Below are 23,085 nucleotides of genomic sequence, written 5' to 3' on the forward strand. Positions count from 1 at the left end.
TCATAAAAAATTAAGACCGTTTATCACCAGTCACATGCAGCTTCTCCTCAAGTTGCCATCATGGGCCCTGGGGGCCGGCAGACTCTCTCTGTATGTTGATATTGACTAAAGGCCAGTCTGCAAGACATGACTAGCTCGCTATATTAAAAAAACCCCCTTTACAAAGACACACACAAAAAGCTGTACGTCTCTCCTCCTTAAGCATGTGTGTGTGCATTGGGAAGGCAGAACGGAGTTTTTTTGTCCAAAACAAATGGCCCACACCTCCAGGGTTGAGTTCTAATCGGCGGGCTGTCTGTACACTACATGAACATCCTGGGACAAAAACACACGCTGGGAGAAATTATGCCTATCTAATGGAATTCATTACGGGATATGGGAGGGTCCGGAGCTGACACCCAGCATATTATCCCATGTTTCTGCTTTCAACCTAAATCTACAGCCAACAGGGAAGAAACATGCTGCTTAGGACAGCAACTGCAGCCAAAACATACAATGAAATAATATCATGAGTTCAAATTTAAAGAATTAATGGTAGCTCAAACATTTATCTTTATATTTCCAGTTTTGTAATTATATATGCACAATTATATATAATACACACTACTGTTGGAAAGATTTTTAATGTCTTTTAAATAAGTCTCTTATGCTCATCAAGGCTGTGTTTATTTGAAAAAAATACAATAAATACAATAGAACAAAATTATAGCAATTATTACAATCTAAAATAATTCATTCTTGTGGTGGCAAAGCTGAATTTTCATCAGTCATTACTACAGTCTTTAGAAACACATGATTCTTCAGAAATAATTCTAATATGCTGATATATTATCAACGTGTGAAACAGTTGTGCTGCTTTATATATTTTTGGAACCCGTGATAGTTTTTTTCAGGATGTTTTGATGAATAAATGTTAAAAAGAACAGCATTTATTCAAAATAGAAACGTTTTATTCATTTTAGATAGACTATCTATGAGGAAATAAACTGCAGAGTGATATGCGACACATGGAACTAGCCTATCTATAAAGGAAATTACATTCTGTGGATAATGGTCAATTATACAGTTTGAATATTTGACCAAAATAATGTCCTGACCGACCAATCAGACTCAAATATTCTAGAGGTATATGTAATGGTCTGTTACTACCTAAACACAATTCACTTTTTTGTTATCATCCATTAAAAGTGTAACAAGCTGTGAAAATAACCACTTAAGAACCACTGGAGCACGCTAGAATAAGATATAAAATAAGTGAAGAGAACCAAAAGTACGCAATTTATCTCACCTGGGCTCATCCTCTTTGGAGCGCTTGGGACAATATTTCTTAACCAGACTCCTGTTGGGCAACAAAAAGAAATATTCAGAACACACAGATAGACCCAAAAACAGCACGTTATGAATAGATCAAACAAAACTACTCATTAGGGATTATAATATCCCTTAACATCAAAACTAAAGTTATTCATATAGCCATGCAGACAAAAAGGAGTCAGTCTACAGTGTGTTTACTTGGTGCATCAGAGAATTAAAGTAGGCCATGGTAAACAGGCAAAAAAAGTGATGGTATGCTAATCTGTCTTCCCTCGTCCCACGCAGTATAAACTCATGGGAAGGAACGCAGAAACAAATCTGATGTGGGAGCACTTGAGAGATGCTGCACTGCCGTGCTCAGGCATGTTGCTGTCTTCAGGGACGGGGGATGTGTGGGGGGTCCTCTGATTGTGCTCAAGGAGTGGGACAGCCCTTCTCCCCAACCCAGACCCCCATTGAGCTGCATTAATGATGTTTAGCACTTCCTTTACGATAGCTTCCTCAAATCCACTTCATGAAATCGATCAAACAAACACTCACTTCCCCTCTCCTTTAGTCTGGTTATGATTAGTACACTCATAACCAAAGTATCTCAGAATCTATTTTTGATTCAGATGATCTTGCTGAATTTTAGGGCAGCAGTAAAAACATAAGCATCTAACTGATAATCGACAAACAGCTGTGGAAAAATCTGTGCGCTATGTGTACTTCAAGGTGTAATGTTAAAATATATTTTAACACAATGAATAGTAGCGGCAGGAATACAGTCCAACATTTTGCATCACTGTATGAATAGGAATTTTACATTTTTACAAAATATAACACTGGTTATTCAATTTACAGATTTATTTATTTTCTTCAAACAATGTGAAAACTGAAAAATGTATTAATATTGTTAGTATATTTATCATATGCATGTTAATAAATACCATACATTTTATGTTAATGTGCATGTTAATTTATAAATACATCTTTTATAAATATAATTACTAACATTATTTTTTTTATTTAATCAGAATTTGAAGAAGCCAGCTGGACAATATGCAGAACAATATGCTTTTGATAAAATGCTGCAACGGCTGACTTTTTTTCAACAGATTAATAAAAGAAAATATCAACTGATTAATCGTCCAAATGTTATGTGCAATCTTGCTGAACAAATTTAAAAAATACAATGCAGTAGTACATGATTAATTTAAAAAATATCAAAGATGAAAATCAAACAAGGGTACAGTGGTTTGGCTCCATTCACCCCTTACTATGGAAACCCTTGAGAGAGAAAATAGTCTGGGTGTTGCCATGTGTGACTGGCCGTGTCTCGAGGGGGGTTTACAGAGCAGCGTGGGACCTGTCAGGTAGAATGAATGTGGTACTACACTAGAACCTTCAATGAGATTTGAGAGGGGGAAGAGGAGCGACTCTATAACCGTATCCAGGCAACAGCAGAATGTCCACAGGGACAGAGACATCCCGGGAGAGGAGAGGAGAGAGGATAGGAGGCCACAGCTGCAGTCATTGCGTGTCCTTTGGCGAAATCACGCCGTGTGTCTCATTCTCAGTTTGATCTCATTTCAAATCTTACAACTTAGAGCTTGCAGGGATTTTTGACCCCTGATTTGTCTCTCACCTCTCACGCTGAATCTCAAGGCAAAAACCAATATTACCACATAAGGGAATGATGGAGGAAAAAAAAAAATGGAATCAATAACATGGGTCAAACCAGACATACTCATTAGGACAATTAAAGCCCTATTATAAAATGGAACGTTCCGCTATAAAAAATGATTGGATGAGCCACATTAAAAACATATGCACACCTGAAATGGCACATTATTTAAATATTACAATGTGCAAAGATGTTAAAAATGTACCGTAGATTTTTCAATTTTACTATCAACCTTTATTTACTTAACAACGGCCTTAACATTTTTGCTGTTGCCAATAATTAAAAGCACATGAGTAGTGAGGATTAAATTATTTTAAAGTAGATTTAATGTAAATTTTTAAATAAGCAATATAGTGTGTTCATTTTAATAGCAATAATATCACAGATGAAGAGTTAGATATTGTTAATAAATTGTTGCAATGCCTGTAAACTTCAGGAATTTATCACGATGGACCAAAATCATCATCATCATAATATACTGGGCTTCTTTTTGGCCAATTAGTCAACTAGTTGTTCAGGAAATTGCCCCACTTGATTCTATCAGCTTGTAGTTATGTGCATTTCTTCTAAACACGACTACAAATATAGAATCTGAATCAGTGCATCAGTATCACTCACTGAAATCATTCATTTTTTATTAACCTACTTATTTCATGTAATCAGAGGAATAAAACCCCTCACTGACATCAGATGAGTCAACTACAGAAGTTGCTGTTCAAGGTACGTTGTTAGATGCTCACCGTAGCTGCTTTGCATAGGTCTGCTCGATATCCAGACGCTCCTTCACAAACTTTGCATAGCGTTCTAGGAAGTCGATGCCCCACTGTGTGTGTTTGTCGAGATTGTCGAACTGGTCCTGATCAAGGAAGAAAGCAGAAAAGAGAAAGAGGTCCAGTGAGAGGGAGTTTGATCTGTCACTGGCCTGCTGGTGCCAGACAGGAAACATGAATATGGAAGGACTTGTTTGAAGAATATTAAACATTTGCAGGGTGAGTGCAGAATATAGATCAATGCTGAATAAACTTCACATTGCAAACAAAGATTGTTTCATTGCATTGAACACATGTTCAACCAACTCGAGGAAAATCTTTTAAGAGAGGTTTTAAGGCAAGGAATTGTTTTGGCAAATACGATTCTCCTCTGCAGTCATTTATCCGGCTATAAAATCATAGACAGGTTTGTAAATGTAGGCACCAGCCTGCTTTACAAAAATCTCACTGCTTTTATCTGTTATTCCAGACATGCTGAGAACGATTCAGCCAGCCAGCTTGGATGAAGAATCGGGTGAGCTGAAAGTTTCAGCTCAAGACTGTTATATCACATTCCTCACCACCAACCCGACAACACAGACACGGTGGATCCAAACACAGTCCATCTGGGTTCTGAGTGACAAAAAACCCTACGGAGGAGTAAGTGACATCTACAGCATTACATTCAAGGACTATTTATGGTAAAGCCTTGGATGTAGCCAGAGTGAGAACACCTACAATGGCTTCTACAACAAAACACTGAATAGCTAAATAATCTATCAAATTGAATAAATTACATATACATACATATTATAAACTATTATTTATTTTTGACTAGGGGTGTGCACGAATAGTCAAACATTCGGTTTGTAATTATTATTCAAACAATAAAAACAATATTCGAATTTTACTCTGTTAATTTGCTGGCCGTGAATGCAGGGAATCCATGATAAATCCTAAGCAGTTATAACTACATGCACTGGGTAGAGCTGTGGAGCATGTTAAATTGATAGTATTTGACCACAGAACGTCGTCATTTGCCTCGCAAAGTTTGGATTTACTTTGATCTAAATGATCTTACTAAATGTAATTACTTCTGATCAGATGAAATAGTGAAACTGATTTGTCATACTATTACCACCACAAGGAGAAATCATGAAATCCAAAACACAGTCGACTGAGAAAGACAGCTGTCCATCACTGCATTCAAGACTGCAGGTGAGCGCAGCTGTACTCCGACTGAGCCGAGAAGAGAGTTTATCTGATAGTGAAATTATCTTCAGACATATATAAAGTTCTCGAGGGAGAGTGGTTTAACACAAAGCGCTAAGAAACTGTTAGCACATGTTATCTTTGTCAGCGCGTTCTTATTGTTATCAAACTTTCACCCTAGCATGTGAATATTATTGTATAACGTAACGTTGTTGTAGAACATTGTAGAGTAATGGCTAATCATAAGCTTGTTCAGAAATCGTGACAAAAACTTGATAATTAAAAATAACGGCTTTCTCATTAAACCTCATTTAAATAAACAAATATTCGAATATTCATTTTTTTATGAGCCCGAATATTCGATTGCAAAATTTTTGGAAAATGCCCATCCCTATTTTTGACCACTGCAGTTACAGTATGGAGACCTGTGAGGTCTCAGGCTGAAGACCGGTCTTTATGAACTGAATGCAGCAACAGGCTGTATAGGTTAAGTCTGTCTTGGGTCAGACAAGGCTTTCTGGTGATGATGATGTTTGAGAAGTAGAGACTGAAAGAGAGAGACAGACAAGCTGTGTATTAGCCCGAGGCAGAGCCAGTCTGTTCACAGGGGGCACAAGACAGTCTATCCACTGTTCAACAGGAGACAAGAGAGACATAGTAATGCAGCTTCAAACGATTCATCACAAATCCAAAACTACTTATGTGTGTCCTAACAAAGTACAATATCACATTATCATGTTATTACATTTTCCTTTATATGGTGACTAGCCAACATTTGTCAAAAATGGGAGCTACATTACAGCTAACGGAGTTTGAACCTACAAACTTTGTATGCCAGGAGAGAAGAGGAGAGCTCTGTTCTGGAGTTCTGGCACTGACTCTATGAGACAGACTGAGATTAGATGCAGTCAGCGTACTTCCTCTACTGAAGAACAATGAACAAACGTCTTTACAGCACCCCATGGAGCATGGAGCACAGATTAGAAGCTCATTTAATCAGCCTCACCCTGAGGACTTCTGATGAACATCATCAGGAACAGAACACACGACTGATGAGAAACAAAGTGAAACCTTGGGTGAACCCAGCAAAAGATTCCTGACTACTGTGTGATGGTACACCAAGGACGTACACAACTGGATGGGAATGGCACATTAACCCATTGACCCCCCCAAAAAAATTAGAGTATTCGTTAAGGAAACATATTTAAATATAAATTACACTCTAAATAAATCTATATAAATCTTGGTGCTTCAATGGTTACTCAGCAGTTCTTCACCGGTTCTTTGGCATGACTGAGGGGCTATATAGCACTGCTACCATATACAGAACCTGTTAACCTCCTGTATGGTTCTTCAGTGGTTCTTTGGGGTGATAAAGGTGCTATATAGCACCATTACCGTACAAAGAACCTGTTAAGCCCCTTTAAAAGGTTCTTTACAAGCCAAAGAACCACTGTTGGTGCTGTTTAGCACCATTTTTGTTGAAGAAATACAATGCAATATGGCACCTCTTATGGTTCTACATAGCACCATTTGACAAAGGTGCTATATAGCACCAAAAGTGGTTCTACTATGACTACGAGCAAAGAACCACTTTTGGTGCTATATAGCACCATTTTTTTTTTTTTACAGTTTATGATAATCAATAGAAATAAGGCAATTATTTTTTTTAAAATAGGCTACATTAATTATGCTTTGGCTAATAACCAACACATAGCAAATAATACTTTTGGCACCATATGTATGGCACCATATGTTAAATTTAACATTGTCACTAGATCCTCAACCTAACATTTTAATACTTTAGTCAAGCCAGTACACACTGGGGCTCATCTGTTCAGTGGCCTGTATTTTGAGCTGACTTGATGTTTTTGTTGTACTGACAGCATCTTATTTAGCTAATGAGTGCACAAATCAGTGAATGAAAGAAAGAGAGAGAGAGAGGGGCACAGAAGGGACGATGAAGTGCAATTAAGATAAAAGTGGAATCTCATGCTCTGTTTGCACACAGGACCAGTAGTTAATGATTACTCTGGGCTATAACACTCATGACAGACATTAGGCAGAATCCTGCCCACCTTTAACATAGAGAAAGCAATTCAACAACAGCACCTAACAGTTAAATCACATCAGGTGGGAGGTTTAAATCCAAATGATCTTCCTAAAACTGATGAGCGCTGCATAAACATAACGCAGACATGTGTGGGTGATTCTCCAGGCCTGGAGGGAGTATTACACACAGTCCTGTTAGTTTAATACCGGTCGCTGCTGAATTCGAGAAAATCACCTTAGCAGCACACTGATGCTTCACTCAAGTGGAAAAACAGCATCCCCCCACCATCTGCCAGACTTTAAGTGTCATTTGACGCACGCATGCATACACGGCAGTTAAGGTAAAAATACTGAGATCACTCATATCCAAGTAAACATAATAGGGACAATTTCCAAATTAACAAGTCTGTGGGTTGAAGTACTAGACAACTAACTTATTTCAAAGACGTTCTGTAAAATCAGGCTGATTTTAGGGCCACAGGATATTGATCAGACACATTTCTTAGGGAAATCTGGACATCAAGCACCATTTCTTCAATATTTATTGATATCCAACCAACAAAAGTATGATATAAATTATACATTTGTAATAATTAACTATATAGGGTAAAACAGTGAAATAAATAATTGTTATGGCCCGACTGGGCCATATGCACCGTCGATGATATGGAGATGGTGGTCTGTCATCTTGTTCTTTTGGCTGGAGTGATTACACAAGCTATATATATGAATGAATGACCCTGGACCACAAAACCAGTCTTAAGTCGCTGGGGTATATTTGTAGCAAGAGCCAAAAATACATTTGACAGTCAAAATTACAGATTTTTATTTTATGCCAAAAATCATCAGGGCGTTAAGTAAAGATCATGTTCCATAAAGATATTTAGTAAATTTCCTACTGTAAATATAATCAAAACTTAATTTTTGATTAGTAATATGCATTGCTAAAAAGTTAATTTGAACAGCTTTAAAGGCGATTTTCTCAATATTTTCATTTTTTTGCCTCCTCAGATTCCAGATTTTCAAATAGTTGCGTCTCATCTAAATATTGTCCGATCCTAACAAACCATGCACCAATGGAAAGCTTATTTATTCAACTTTCAGATGATGTATAAATCTCAGTTTCAAAAAATTGACCCTTATGACTGGTTTTGTGGTCCAGGGTCACATATAATATAGCATTTAGGTGTTTCTATGCTGCAAGTTTTAAAATAAATTATTCTTTAACTTGTGGCATTGTTATTATTCGTTATTAAAGTACCATCAATACTAATATCTTACAATAATTGTTCCTATATATTCTAATACTTTGAAGGATACAGGAACGCGCCCCCCCCCCCCCCCCCCACCTCCCCCATTCATTAAGATTAACCATAAAACCGGTCAGCGTAAAGAGGGACATCTATTGACATAGGCCTAAATCATATCACAACACTAGTGAACCTTAAACCGATAAACAGAATATTGTTACGATCAGCACGGAGGGGGCTGGTTCCTGGAGTGGGTGTGGCTTATAGTGACACATCATAACTGAAATGTCCTAAAGTAACACGAGTTTAACACAGAAAGTAAAGCATTATCTCAGCCAAACCTTCCATTTATTTCAGTTCAAATATTTTTTTGTTTCCTTATTTTGATTTATTTTTGACTTGCTGCATTTAATTGTGTATGTATTTTTTCATTAACTTTGTAAAAATATCTATTTTCATTCATATTTATGTTAATATTAAAAATTATAATTTAAAATTAACATTAATATTAACAAATACATTTGTGTCTACACACACACGCACACACACAATTATAGGGTTTGGAACTACACACTGGCAGATTGGCTAACCAGCAGGTTCTCTCTAAATACACACAAACACACAGCAAAACACACCTATGACATCCAAAAAACAGCTTGAATTCATGGTTCTTGGTGGCATGTGTTCTCTGACTGGCCCGTATGCACCGTCGAAGATATGGAGATGGTGGTCTGTCATCTTGTTGTGAGGGTCTGTTCTTTTGGCTGGAGTGATTACACAAGCTCATGACTATGGATGCTAAATTAAAATCTTTCACACGTCTTTGGTCACACTCAAAACCCAGTCTGCTGATATATTATACAGTGTAAATGAAACAAAGGCAGTAGCCAAGGGCTGCATAATACATCCAATTCTCTGCCTGGTGCCCGGTTACCGTTGGTGCCGGAGTTAGGCGAGCATGCTCAGTTTCTATCCTTACATCACCTTCTCTTCCAAGCGCTCATGAATAGTTAATGCCATGAGTTCCCACAGGCTCCGCCTCCACAGGCTGACTGGCAACTGCATTTGCCAGGAGACAAAAGAGGTGGGCCAATCTCAGTTTACAGAAACCTGATATAATTCATAAAGTTAAGTCTCAAGGGAAGGAAACGTCTCAGACCCCCTGCAGAAGGGAGTATGCCCAGATTCTGATGTGAAACAAATGAGAATATTCTGAGAGAAAAGAAAGGGGGTTCTCATATATCTTGTCGTGCTTGCAAAAGCAGATCAGATTTCCCTCCACTGAATCAAGATGAGCACTTTAATGCAAGGTGATTCCAGCAGTGCTCCTTTAACATTTTTCCAGACATTCCCATCTCACGATTCCAGTCTCTCTGCTAGTTATTTTGTGTTTCTTTCCATCTCTCTCTGCGGAGCTTAGTTTGCTCTCTTTGTTTTTATGAATATCTGCATGTATAATTCCAAGCCTCTTCAATAAGCAGAACTCTTCCACTTTCATCTACTGTGAGAAAACACTGAAAAAATTGTGCTTTTATGGATCATTGAGCAACTATACAAATACATAATTTCTCAAGCCTTAATGTAAGACACAATATGTTTCTATATAACAGAAGATGAATTAAAAAAAATATTCTGAAAAATATTATTTGGAATAACATGAACTTTGGAACAATCATGCAAAACAAGACCAGGAACATGTACTAAGAAAGTCAAGTCAACAAACTGACCTTAAGTAAACGTCTTGACTGAACATTACAATAAGAAGAGAACAGAAAACATGGAACGGAAAAACTCAAATTGAGTCAAGTCTTGAGTTGTTTATATGAAAACTAGAACTTTCCGAAGAACAGTAAGATTATCTGTGAATCTAGACAGACTGAAGACTATGAGGAACAAACTAACAACTAGTTAGAGTTAAGATAATGGTACCACTTGGGGGTTAAAGCAAAACTCCCTCAAGACAACATTTCCAATTAGAATGCAATACACAACACACTAAAAGTTAAGAAAACTAAAAAAGTGAGAGAGACTAGCGGCTCAGCAGACAATTTTCCCCCAGATATTCATCTACTAATGTAATTGCTCAAAAAAATGTTTTCAAAGCAAAGCACAAAGGTTTTAGAAACTCCCAAAACAGAACAAAATATTTCTGAAAAATCACAAACACCACAACACAAACAAAAATCTGGGGGTCTTAAAGGACAATGGGTGTCTCAGGAGAGGCATGTCCAAGAAGGGAAACATCCTGTGCTCAAATAATGACAGGAAGTGAGGTCAGTACATGAACAATAACATGAAAATCTCACAAAGTTCCACCATGGTGGAATCAAAAGAAAAATCATAGAGCCATACTGCTCTGATCATGGCAGTGAACATCTTCCATACGGCTGCGAATGAGGACATAAAGGAATTTATGCAAACTATTCCTAGTGCAAACTATTCCTAGTTTAATATTATTGTTAGATCTACCGATGTATGTCTGGAAGATTCAAACAAAGATTAAATCTTAGCTACACTTTGAGCATGAAAAAAACACACACACACACAACACAACACACCCATGACCTGTTGGGGGGTGGGGAAAGGCAAAAATGTCACTCTGTCTTTATATTTGAAACACAGAGAACAAGCATCAGGCGCTGTTTAATATCAGTCCTCCCCATACATCCGAAATATAGCAGAGAGACCCCAAAAGTCTACTGCACTCCATCTTAATATCATGAATTATACATGGAATACAAAAGACTTAAAATACTTTACTAAGGTTTACTAAGTTACAACATTAGATTGTATGTGTGTATATGCATGTGTATGTGTGCGCCTGGGGAGCAGTTGGGGGTTTGGTGCCTTGCTCAAGGGCACCTCAGTCGTGGTATTGAGGGTGGAGAGAGCGCTGGACATTCACTCCCCCCACCTACAATCCCTGCCGGACCTGAGACTCGAACTCGCAACCTTTAGGTACTTGTTTATTATATAATAAAAACATGGGTAGAATTTCCAACACTAATTATTACCATGAGTTGCCAAGAGTCGTACTGCCCACTGATTACAGTACTCTGTCTGATTTTTAGGATGGTACTGAGATCGTTAACATTCATGCCTTCCTAAAAAGCTTTCCATTGTTTTGGCTAATCCATACATTAGCATTCAAATAGTTAATCTCAAGGCACTTCCAAAATTCCCTTCTGAATGAAGGATGGGGGGAAGGGGGGCTCTAAATCTCACCACATCCTCAGTACAACCTGCTGTGCTTAATGAAGTGCCCAAGGGCACCACCTCTTCCTCGCTCTCTTTCATCCTTCCTCTCAAGCAGCACAAGGGACAGGCCTAATTCAGCCTCCACATGGTACTTCTTTTGATGCTGCCAAAAAAAGGGAGAATCAAAGTATAAAGACGAAAACATTGCAGTAAAGCATTGATAGATGTGGTTAGCTGATCCGCAGATATTGTACTGGGGCAAAAGCTGACTGGCCAGAAAATGACAGCAGATCTGTGGTGGCAGAAATTTGAGTCTGTCTGCCCAATGAAATGATCACATGAGGAGAAGATGCAAGGGGGAGGGGGAAAGAGAGAGACAAAAGGAGACTGGAAGATCACTTTCAGCCTGCACAACTACAAACCCGGATCTCCGTCCCAATGGTCTGCTTCTGTAAAATGTCTGGGCAGAATGCTACAGGCTACATCGATCAGTCTCTCATGCAAAAAAATTCTTTAAAGTGGTAAAGAATAACACACAGTAACACTACTAAACTGACCACAACATTTCAGTAGCATTTAAACCAGCATTAGAATTTAATCTGAAAATGTATGCCTTACAAAATCAAATAAACATCAAATATTGAAGCAGCTGTAATACAGAAGACCAAGCCTAAAATAAAATCTTTTAAATGATTTAAATAAAATAAATTCAACAAATTTTTGATTGATAATCTACAGTTTTCTGTATCTTCCCCAACACGGTTTCGTTCCCACTGCACACTCAAACGCCAATGCTGAACCAGTGGTCAAAGTACAATACAGCTGCTATGAACCAATGACATGATCTCAGAGAAGACTATTTTTTATCCGTTAAAGGTTTGGGAGAACTGGGCAATGAATCATGCGTTTGAGACTGAAAGTGATCAGTCTGACTGCGGAGGAGCCGGAACAGGAAACCATATGGAAAAGGCCTCAGGAGAGGTCGTTACATAAACTCTTACTTTATGATCCTACAGTCCAAGTTCCTGTCAGTGGCATTGGTCCATAAAAGCAAGGGAGATTGCGAGAGAGGAGGAAAAAGAGTCCACTGTATAGTGTATCACAGCAAAGGCTCACAAGACGCACTCGGCAATCACATGCAAGTCATATCCGACTCTAAACACCAAGTTAAACTTGCAATTTAATGTCAAACTAAAACCACAGACAAGCGTGACTCATCAGCCAAACAGAGACGTTTACAGAGGAGCAGGAGAGGCATCAGTAGAGTTTCAGTCATCAACAAATCTTTTTCCATTCTCCATCACTTCAATGTAATGACTCGTAAGACTGATTCGATTTTCAAAACCATTTTATGATTTATGACAAAAGAATGTACAAGAAATAAAAAATTATTTGTATGAGCATCACTTGAATCAAAGAGCATGAGCATCGCTCGCTTTATGAATCAAAGGGCAACATTCACCGGGAGGAAATGGGTTAGTGCCTGAATCATTATTAGGTCACAAGGCATGTTTGTAAGGCTACACATTACTGGGGCCATTACCACGAGGACCACTGAGGGCTGGAACAATTGTTGTTTTGTGGTGCTAGGGATACTTGGACAGTTCATGTCCCCAGAAAACTTACTCTAAGAACAAAAGAATGACTGTAACATCTGATAAATTGGCCGTCCATTGAGCCAGGGGGCAGCCACGTGTCAATTTTACTCATAAAAAGGAAACTCTCAACATAACCTCTAACCCAAATAGGACATCATTATTTGGTTGAAATACTGAATAAGACCATTTTAAACACCAGATGCGTCTAAGAGCTTCAAAAAAGATCCCATGAAGTGGCTTGACGAGTGCAGTTTTATGCATTTCCTTTTGTAACAGGAAGTTTGAGAGAGAGAACTACCAAAGGGCTTGTCTTTTGAAAAAGGGAGTACGAATTAGTTTTTTTTTGCAATTTTTTAATTTAGCCGAAAACTGAAACCGAATATAAAGTTTAGTTAATCAACTAACCGATCACATTTATTTAATAAACACTGAATTCATTTTCAGTTGAATATTTTTGGTGCCTCACAGCCACAAACTATGACTTCCTCAATTCTCATTCTAGAGAGCATTTAATCGGACAAATCTGACTGCCAACATTTAGAAGTATAGTAACATACACACATTCTGCAATATAGCTTCAAAATTAACACATGGAACAAAGCCGCAAAACTCATTTTGATTTCCCTTTCTAAAGTCAGGTCTGTAAAGATCATATTAGAGCTAATAAACATATTTATTAAATTAGCAAAAGTCTGCTTTAAAGAGACAGTGAGCACAGGATTATTCGTTTTAAAAAGATACAAGATATCTCCTATAAGCCCATAAATCAGATTTACTCACAGGAACCTAATTATATCACTAATCAAATGACATAGCTGACCCGGAGGCCATTAAATGCCCTACCCTGCTTAGCGAGGAACAAGTATGGTAATACAGATTACAGAAATAGAACATTCTGCTCCTTCATTACTGCAGTGACATGAGTAATTGTTGGCGTACAACTGCAGCAACAGAAGGAAATTTGGTGCGGTTATATTTTCAGACATAAAAACATTTCATTGGCAATGAAAAAGTAGCCAATAGCAGAGCGTGGATGACCTGTACACCATCTGGGCCCGAGTCGGTGAGGTCATCGCTGAGGCCAAGCCAGAGAGTGACATTTCCTGTCTCCCTAAGGAGAACTACAGAGAAGATGCGCAGACAGATGTTACATATGCACACGTTCAAATTCATAGCAGAATGCAACAACAAATAATCATATAAATGCAAAACAAACTACTTTTAAAAAGTTGCACACACAAACACAAAAGGAGTGCAACCCACAGTTGTCGCTGTCCTCAGTAGTGCTCACTAAGAAACCAGACCGGATGGACATGAGTTTCATAAACGTCTGAGTGAGTCTACGTTAAACCAGCCCAGAGGTGCCCAGCGCATGCTCACAGGGAGTGTCGTCACTAAATACTAAATGAACAATAGCGAAACATAATTGTATAAGACTTTGGTGGTTGTATCATTCTTCCACTCATAATTAAATAGTACACATTTATGCATGAGTAAACTATGATTAAATAAACAATTGAACGGTGCCTTATTATAGTAACTTCCTGAATAATTCATCAATGAACGTAATAAAATGCATTATACATGAGATCAATAGTTCTTGTATATTCCAATAAAAACATGACCAATACACTTTTATAATATATGTATATAGTTCTTTGGCATGTGATAGCATCACATTTTCCAGATATTTGATGAAACATTTTACAGAATACGGTACTAAATTACATTTCAAAAACAGGTTAAAAAAAATTAAACCCCACTGTGGTCCTCTGAATATTTTTTAAATAACAAAAAGACATTAAACATACAACTAAACAATTAAGTAAACAAATGCTTTAAACAGATTAAAGTGCAAAAGAACAACTATTGCAGCCAATAACTGACTGATGGAAAAGAAGCTAATGTGTATTCTAAAAAGTAAAACAATTTACATATGTTATCCAGAATTATTAATGTTTTCTTAAGTACCCCTGATAACAACACTGTGCAAAGTACAGTGCTTGTATTATCAGAAATACAGGCACATGTCTGGTTCCTGTAAACGGTGCCCTGAGAAATCTGAAATCTTAAAAATGTAAACAAACTCTTAGTTAAATACAGTCTAAGACAAATCTAGGGTCAGAGATTTGCAAGTAGACTGATCTGTGATTAGGTCCTCAGCACTGGGCAGTTTTTGTTACATAACAAACAAAAGCCTTAATAACACATGCAGGGTACAGGAGGGGGCTCTGGGTAATAACAACAGGAGATCTGTGTACCAATTATGACTTTGTATTCAGTACCGACCCCCTATGAAAAAAAAAAAAAGAGGCCGACAAGAACACCAAAACAAACAAGGCTCAAGTTTCTAAAGAAGAACCTGTCTGAGAAGAACCTGTGTCCTTCACATATGTAAAGCAATAGTTCACCCAAAAATACAAATGTAATTCAGCTTTGTGTGGTATTCACGAAATCAAAATTTAAGTAATCCATCTTTTCTGGTCTTCATGATATAAAAAGAACTTGAATACGAATAAGACCATGATACGAGAAAAAAAAATGAGGACAAGAAAAAGTGCACAAAATACAATTTAAAACATGATTTTTGAGTTGGTGGAAGGCAAGATTGCCATGCTGTGGGTTTCAGTGATATAAGGATTTAGAAGCTCTCTTTAAACGTAGATTAAATCTGCAGTTCATTCAAAAACCCTTTCAAGAATTAGAAACTTGCCTGGTGCTATACTCAGCTACTCGCAGGAGCACACTAAACACGGAGACTATGGTCTTGCACTTGACAGTGAATTAGCATTGTAACCACAGCTTTTGAAGTAATAGTTCACCCAAAAATGAAAATTTATTTTAACCATCTTTATAGGTGCCAAGATGTAGCCTAATTGAGTTTGTTTGTTCATCAGAACAGAAGTTAAGCATTAGATTGATCAATAAATTGATCAATCTAAAAATCACATTTGAGAATGACTACATCATTTGTATATGTTGTAACCTTTTTTAATCTTACATCTTAAATTTAATCTTATCACAACCACCAAGCAGTAGATAAAACAACTATAGTTTATTAAAAGGCGCACTCATATTTTTCACCAATGAGTCAAAGGGACTCGACAGAACGCAGTATAATTTCCACTCTGTGTCAGAAGTGTTTCAGAGCCACATGGTTTTTCTGGTCCGTTTCCCAAAGGAAATTGCCATGAATCAGTCCCAATAAAACTTCATGTAGTGCACATTTGTCCGAGCCATAATTTCAGCCAGACGTGTCTGTAAGCACCTGACATGGAATGCAGAACATTAGGACATCATTATGCTGTGGTGATGGAAATGTAGAGAGACGAAAATCCTGGAGGGGAAACAGTCTACAACTCATATGCCTGTCATATCTCATATTTCTCTACACTTCAGATTCACACTCTTCCCCTAGCTGTCAGCACCTCACATCACAGACAGTCTCTTTCATCTTGCTGCTTCTGAAGACTTGCTAAAATGTACCCACAACCACCTACATCCCTTCTAACATGGTCACATCCCTCTGTACCCCGAGGAGAAACTTCGTTAAGGTCTGGTGTTCAAGATTAAAGGACTTTAAAGGCATGCCAGTCTGTGTGTGTGTGTGTGTGTTAAGAGGGAGTTGGTTCACTGCCTTTTGACTTAAGGCTGACACACACTTTTAAGACCATTACAGCATGCTCTGACACTCATTATCCTTTGCACTGAGGGACACTTCATTTTCTGTCTCGCTACAAAACTGCCCACTGAGCAGTGAACAACTGCACAATCAATTCTCTACAACTAAATAGCACGAGAGAAAAAATGTTTCTCTGCTACAAGTTACAAGCTGCTGAGATAACATGATCTATTGTGCAACAACAGATCAACACTGACATTAAGGATGAAATTTAAACAGTTTTGATAACAGTTATATTATGAAATACTATTTAATATAATAATTTGTTATTTTAACATTTTAAAATATTTTAATATATTTTAAAACATTTAATTTATTTCTGTGAGAGGTGAGAGCAAAGCTGAATTTTTAGGAGCCTTTCAGATCATTCAGAAATCATTCTACTGTAATATGTTGTTTGGTGCACAAGCAACCAAGCTTTTCTTGTTATTATCAAAAGCTGCATACTTTAATGCATCTTTGCTAAGCAAAAAATAATTTCTTTCAAAAAAGTAAGCCACTGTAGGCTCATCTTGCTGAGAAGTTTGAAAACGTTTTTGAGCATCCCAAATAGCAACGTGGACTCAACCAATGGCATGAGATTGGGGTGAGACAACTTGTTTTTCTGACTAGTGACCAGGAGTATTTGGGAGTAGTACAAATAGCAATCAAATACATGTTCATTAATGTTTTGATGGCTTATAAAATATGGAATTCCTCAGACAAGTTTCCAACACATTCTGTATAATGACCACAAAACTTCATGCTTTTTTTATAGTACCAAGGTTTACATGTGGTTTGGAACAGAATGCACGTCACTGGATGTGCTAAAGAAGTGTGTTTGGAGAAGGCACTTCACACTCTCCATCCCACAGAGATGTGTCAGCCAAGGCATGTTATAACTGCCACACACAGCAGTCAACTCATAAGAGCTTAACTTAATTCTAAAAGTGACTGTTACAGATCCTCTTCCGTGAGCACCAAGAAATAAAAAAAAAGAGCTCCAAACATCCGCGATCAATTAAACCTTAAAAGCAAGGAATGGCTTGCTTCCGTCATTGGAGACAAGCAAGATATAAGGACACATAATGGACAACATAGAACACCACCACCATCACTTTATCTCGATTTAAAGGCGAAGTGTGTCATTTCTGTGATGCTAGATGCACCATCACCCACATGTCCTGTTCACCCCCACCGTCCATTGCTCAAATAAAAAGTCCAATACACATGCCACTGGTTATGACAGAAGCTCAAAAACCAGAGCATGGCGCTACCAACACCCAAGGTCATGGTTTTGATTATGGGAATGCATGAACTTTTCAAATACAATGCAAGTCACTTTGGATACAAGAGTTTGCCAAATGCATAAATGTTTCAACCAAATAGAACAATGTTTTAAAAGCATCACAGTGTTTACATCCCTCTGGGAAGTGAACGTATGAATAGTTTACTTATAGCTGTCCCTGGATATTAAACTTAACGTAACTATTTAGGCTAAATGCTGAAGATTACTTGCATCATCTTTAACAATACTTTAGCAGCCAATCCAAACCAACTGACTCGCACCACCAGCACTAATTTTATCTTCAACTATAAGTAAACTCATAAGCCAACAGTATTTGAATAGGTTGGTTCCCCTGAATATGTAAATTCTTCTGTAGAGGAACAGGATATAGCAGGCCACATAACACCACAGTCTGACCGCAATCACTAGGTTGAAGCAAGCAGAATGGATGCACCAGACTATGAGGGGCTTCACATGGAGGTTCGGGTTTGTCATGAAAAAGTGTTAAACCACCGAGGCCCCAATGATGTCTGAAACAGGACTTGGTTTTGCCCTTTGTTAGCTCTTTATACTGGATTTAAAGGACAAAAGAGAGGACAACATTTACCTATTCACTTGTTAGCACCTGCCAAATGAACTGTACTTGCATTGCAGAGAAGTTTTCAAAAGGATATGTTTTTCTGTAGTCATGTTTCAGCAAATCATGGATTCCTGTGCCCCACACAATTCTGTGTTGGACAGTTATAGCTGCAGGCTGCTTTAGCACTAGCGTGCTGCTAGCAAAGCAAGAGCACTCCAGGATATTCAGGCCTCCTGCCCAACTCATTTTAGCCTGTCCAAACATAATATGCAAAACTGTGAGGTGAATAAAGAAAGACTGGAAAAGGAATCCTTTTTTACCTCCAAATTACAAAATGATTAACAATACAACCAGCTTGACTCTAAGACAGTTGAAACATCAAACAACAATTCATAAACTGCAAAACTGAGCATACAAAGGGCTTAAATTTTGGTTAAATTCTTCAAATCAAGGGATTCAATAATATAGACTTTTAGCTGAAACTAAAAGCTGATAATTATTTGTACTATAGCTGGAATTATAAATATTTATTCCACAGCTCTCTGAAAAAACTTTGGAAGCCCATTTCCACCACTGAATAAAAAAATTATTGCATTTTCTCTCACAATTCTGACATTTTTTCTCAGAAGTGCATGACATAAACTCACAATTCTGAGAAATGAAGTCAAAACTGCAAGATATAAACTGGCAGTTCTGACTTTTTCTCTCAGTATTGTGTGATATAAACTCCCAAATGCAAGAGAAAATAACTCAGAATTGAGAGATATAAATGCAATTCCCAATAAATAAATGCAAGATATAAAATGTCTTCCATAAAAACCTGTTTCCGATATATGCGATTGAATAAATAAACAAATAAAAAATGACTAACAAATAAGTAAAATAAATAAATAGATGGTTCACAAAACGTGCAACATAGAAATGCTTTTCTTTTTTCCCCTCAAGTAAAATCTGACATCAAAAATTTGAATCTACACTTCCATCACATTCACATAAATATCAAACTGAACTTCTGATTGTTATTGTAGTTTACAACTGTTGAAACCGTCCTTAAAACAGGAACCTGTTAAATCAGATAAAAAATATCTGATAACATTTATCCATGTTGTTTTTGTTTTTTTGTGAATGTGAATATGAATACTGGCCAATACTGGTACAGTATCGCCATGTCTATTTATTTTATTTCTATTTCTCTTCAACCCCAATGCAAAAAGGAAAACATGAAAATGCCTCGTACAAAAAGATACCATCGTTAGTTTACGGTTATCGAAAAACATTTTCATTCCAGAAGTAAAAGTCAATTAGGCAACATACGAACAGCTATTTCAATAGAACTTGATGCGAATCAATTAAAAAATAGTGGGGTTCATTTTTTTTCAGTTACAGTGCAGGGCTGTCGCAGGGGGAGATCATTTGGAAATCATTAGAAGCCATGTTTGAGTGCATCATTATGATTTAGAAACTTCTGGAGGGTCTTCACAAAGTGCATGAATGCTATCATGTGCAAGCCTAAGAATTAAGACCCCATCCCCCAAACGTCTGTCTGTCTTCCTGTATGAAAATGACCCCGATTACACAGATAAAAGCACACCTACCACAGCTAAAACGCAAACATACACCCCTCCAGCTTAATAGAATGGCTTTATTCCAACACCCAGGAGATGTCTTGCTCTCTCGTCACTCTTCGAGGGATTCTGACTGAAATAAGTAGATTTGCATAACCCCGCATCTTTCTGCATCTTCCCACAGAACTGAAATGTCACTCTCAATGGGCACTGATAAAGTTCTACAAACTTCAAGCCGCATACATTTGTTTATCAAATATTTTAGCATCACAAATATCATGCTGTTCATGTGAAATCCACCGTAAACTGGCTAACACCACTATACTATAGGCATTAAATAAATACCACAAACATTTTGGATTATACTCCATTTTGACTTCCCATACCTTTCAATTTTAAATTATATATTTAATCAACATTCCTCTGGGATTGGCTTTTCTACAAACAATATATGAGCCAAAAGAATGCATCTTAATAGTAAACCTTTGCAACTGTGCTACGATGCTTTAAAATGCTGCCTACATGGGCAGCTCTGGAACAAAGTCTCCAAAATGATACAGGATGTGCTTTAATTGCGCTGTCAGTCATGCGAAACGCATTTGGCTTCATTTAGGTCTTTTCATATATCATGAATGACAGGATGACAGAATGCTATTTCATCATGAATAGCATGTAGCTAAAATCTATTATGCATATACGATGTCATATTTGATATTTAACATACATGTTCTCCTAAAGCTCCCAGCAAGCCCTAATGTTCACCTTGTATAATCTATAAGGGCAGGCCTTTAACTATTTGCTCATAGATCTCGTTTTAATGATTAACTTCAAGACAGCAGGCACTTCCATCATGCCACGTTTGTCCAGACTGTTTAACAGTGTGTGAGTTTAATCCAAGCTTCACACATGGAGCCAAGATGTTCAGTCAGGTTAAGACTCACGGATTAATGAGTTGCTACCTGACTTGCATAACTAGATTAAAAACAAAAGATGCTTGAGCTGTGCATTTCAGCACAGAGCCAACTTAGCGTACTGTGCTGGGAGACGCATAAATTGTATTGGATTACCCTGGAAACCGCTTCTCTCCTATGCAAATCCACAATTCACTAGTTAGAAACGAGAAACAATGTCAAGCTGTTTTGATACACCATGCCATCCCGTGTGAAAAAACCTGTTAAATTGTCCCTATTGTACAAATCTAAGTAAAAAAAATGCACATTTCCAGTGCATTCTGACAATTCCAAGCAACAGTCTCACGGCCCCAGAATCATTTCCACAGGCCATAAAAAAACGCAACGCATGTCATCCAACAAAAGGTGAGAGACGACAAAACGACCAGTCTGGTTCCCTGTGTTTTCTCTCTCTCTTTCTGTAAACAGGCCTGTGTGATTTGTCAGGGGACTGAGGGGCCCTGTAAATGTGAAAGAAGCTGTCTGTGAACAATGAACTCGGTTACCCTCAATACACAGTTTCTAGCCAATTCTCATCAAGCTTGCCTATGCAAAAGCTGAATTCATTTTCCATTCAAGAGCTGCAAACAATTAATTCCAAATGCTTAGGTCTTGAGTTTATGAATTATTAAAAAAGTATGTGCAGGGGTGGCATCTTGTTTTGAAGTGTCTCTTATGTAACAGAGCTATAATGTAATGGATTTGAGCTGAATTTATGACACCTTTTCCAAAGTAGCTCCTAGAATCATAAAAATCCTTTGAAAGTAGTGGATAAAGGCAAGAGAAGATCATTTGCTGCACGTAGCAGTACAGGATGAGGGTTTAATGCTTGTTTACTCTAATTTAACATACAGGTTTTCAAATCCAGGGTCCAGAGACCCTCAGGGGAAAAGTACAGGAAAAAAATGGCATTAAAACAAAAAAAAAATTGTCGTCAACATTTTACATTTACATAAGTGAGGATTCTTCAAGAAAGACCATTGTGTTCCATTTAAACAAGACCGCATACAGGTTTCGAATAACATAAGGGTGACTAAAATGACAGAATTTATTCCTCTAAAGGGAGTGAGTAAGAGGGTTTAAAAAGAGAATCCCCCACTTATGTAAATTTGATATTAATGGCTCAGACATCATGTGACAAGTGACTGCTGAAAACTCCTAGGACGAAATGATCCCTATAGCCATTTAGAAATGCTTCATGGTTCGGGCACAATGATTCAGGATCTGGGACCAAAAGTCGCCCTGTTTACCCAAAACAGTGGAGCCTAGTGGCACCACGTATTCAAGATTCAAGATTTTTATTCGTCACATACACAATTATTCAGAGTATAACCAGCAGTGAAATGTAAGTCAGGTCTGCTCCAAGGACAGTGAGCATAGCACGATGCTTTGTACTCGCTCATAACATGTAAGCGGCAGTGCGTGTGTTAACCGCAGCACGGATGGTAATGTCCACCCACGGTTTCTGGTTGGAGAATGTCCTTATCGTTATTGTTTCTGTAGCTTGCTCGGTTAGCGTGTTTACAAAGCTTAATGCTACATCCGTGAACTCGCTGACGTCGGAAGAACTCGCCCGGAACATGTCCCAGTCATCAAGAGCCGCCTACAACAAAGCCTCTGAGTGGCAGGACCAGCGTCAGTACTCTCTGCACCGGAGGATCCTGAACGAGCCTTTGTCTGTATTCCGGTGTGAGAAAAATGGCGGCATGGTCCGATTTGCCATGTTCAATGTAGCAAATTCAATGTAGGTTTACCGTACAACCTACATTGAGGCAAACCTACCTCAGTGTAGGTTTGACGTATTCAATGTAGGTTTACAACCTGGGCTAATTGCTTCTGATGAGGCCACCAATCTATGGCAAAGGACAAAGCAGAGCTTCAGAGTACAGTTATGTTTGGACTGCCATCATAAAGGAAGATCACAGGACGTTCTGCCGGTTTTTCAAACTCCGGTTTCCAGGCCAAGGAGCATAAAACTTGTTTGTGTGAGTCATGCTCCATA

At 37.9% G+C, this 23,085-nt stretch overlaps 1 protein-coding gene across 3 annotated transcripts in view; it reads right to left on the reverse strand.

Moving 5' to 3' along the window:
• Positions 1-23,085, reverse strand: part of LOC306847857 (formin-binding protein 1-like) — a 40,794-nt gene that overhangs the window by 12,498 nt on the left and 5,211 nt on the right. For all 3 annotated transcript variants that reach the window (XM_079382052.1, XM_079382051.1, XM_079382050.1), the window contains exons 2-3: positions 3,721-3,836; positions 1,289-1,339 (exon numbers count right to left, since the gene is read on the reverse strand). In XM_079382052.1, coding sequence (XP_079238178.1) covers positions 1,289-1,339; positions 3,721-3,836 — 167 coding nt within the window. The remainder of the gene's footprint in view (positions 1-1,288; positions 1,340-3,720; positions 3,837-23,085) is intronic.

This window comes from Barbus barbus (genome assembly GCF_936440315.1).
Source record: "Barbus barbus genome assembly, chromosome: 28".
NCBI lineage: Eukaryota > Metazoa > Chordata > Actinopteri > Cypriniformes > Cyprinidae > Barbus > Barbus barbus.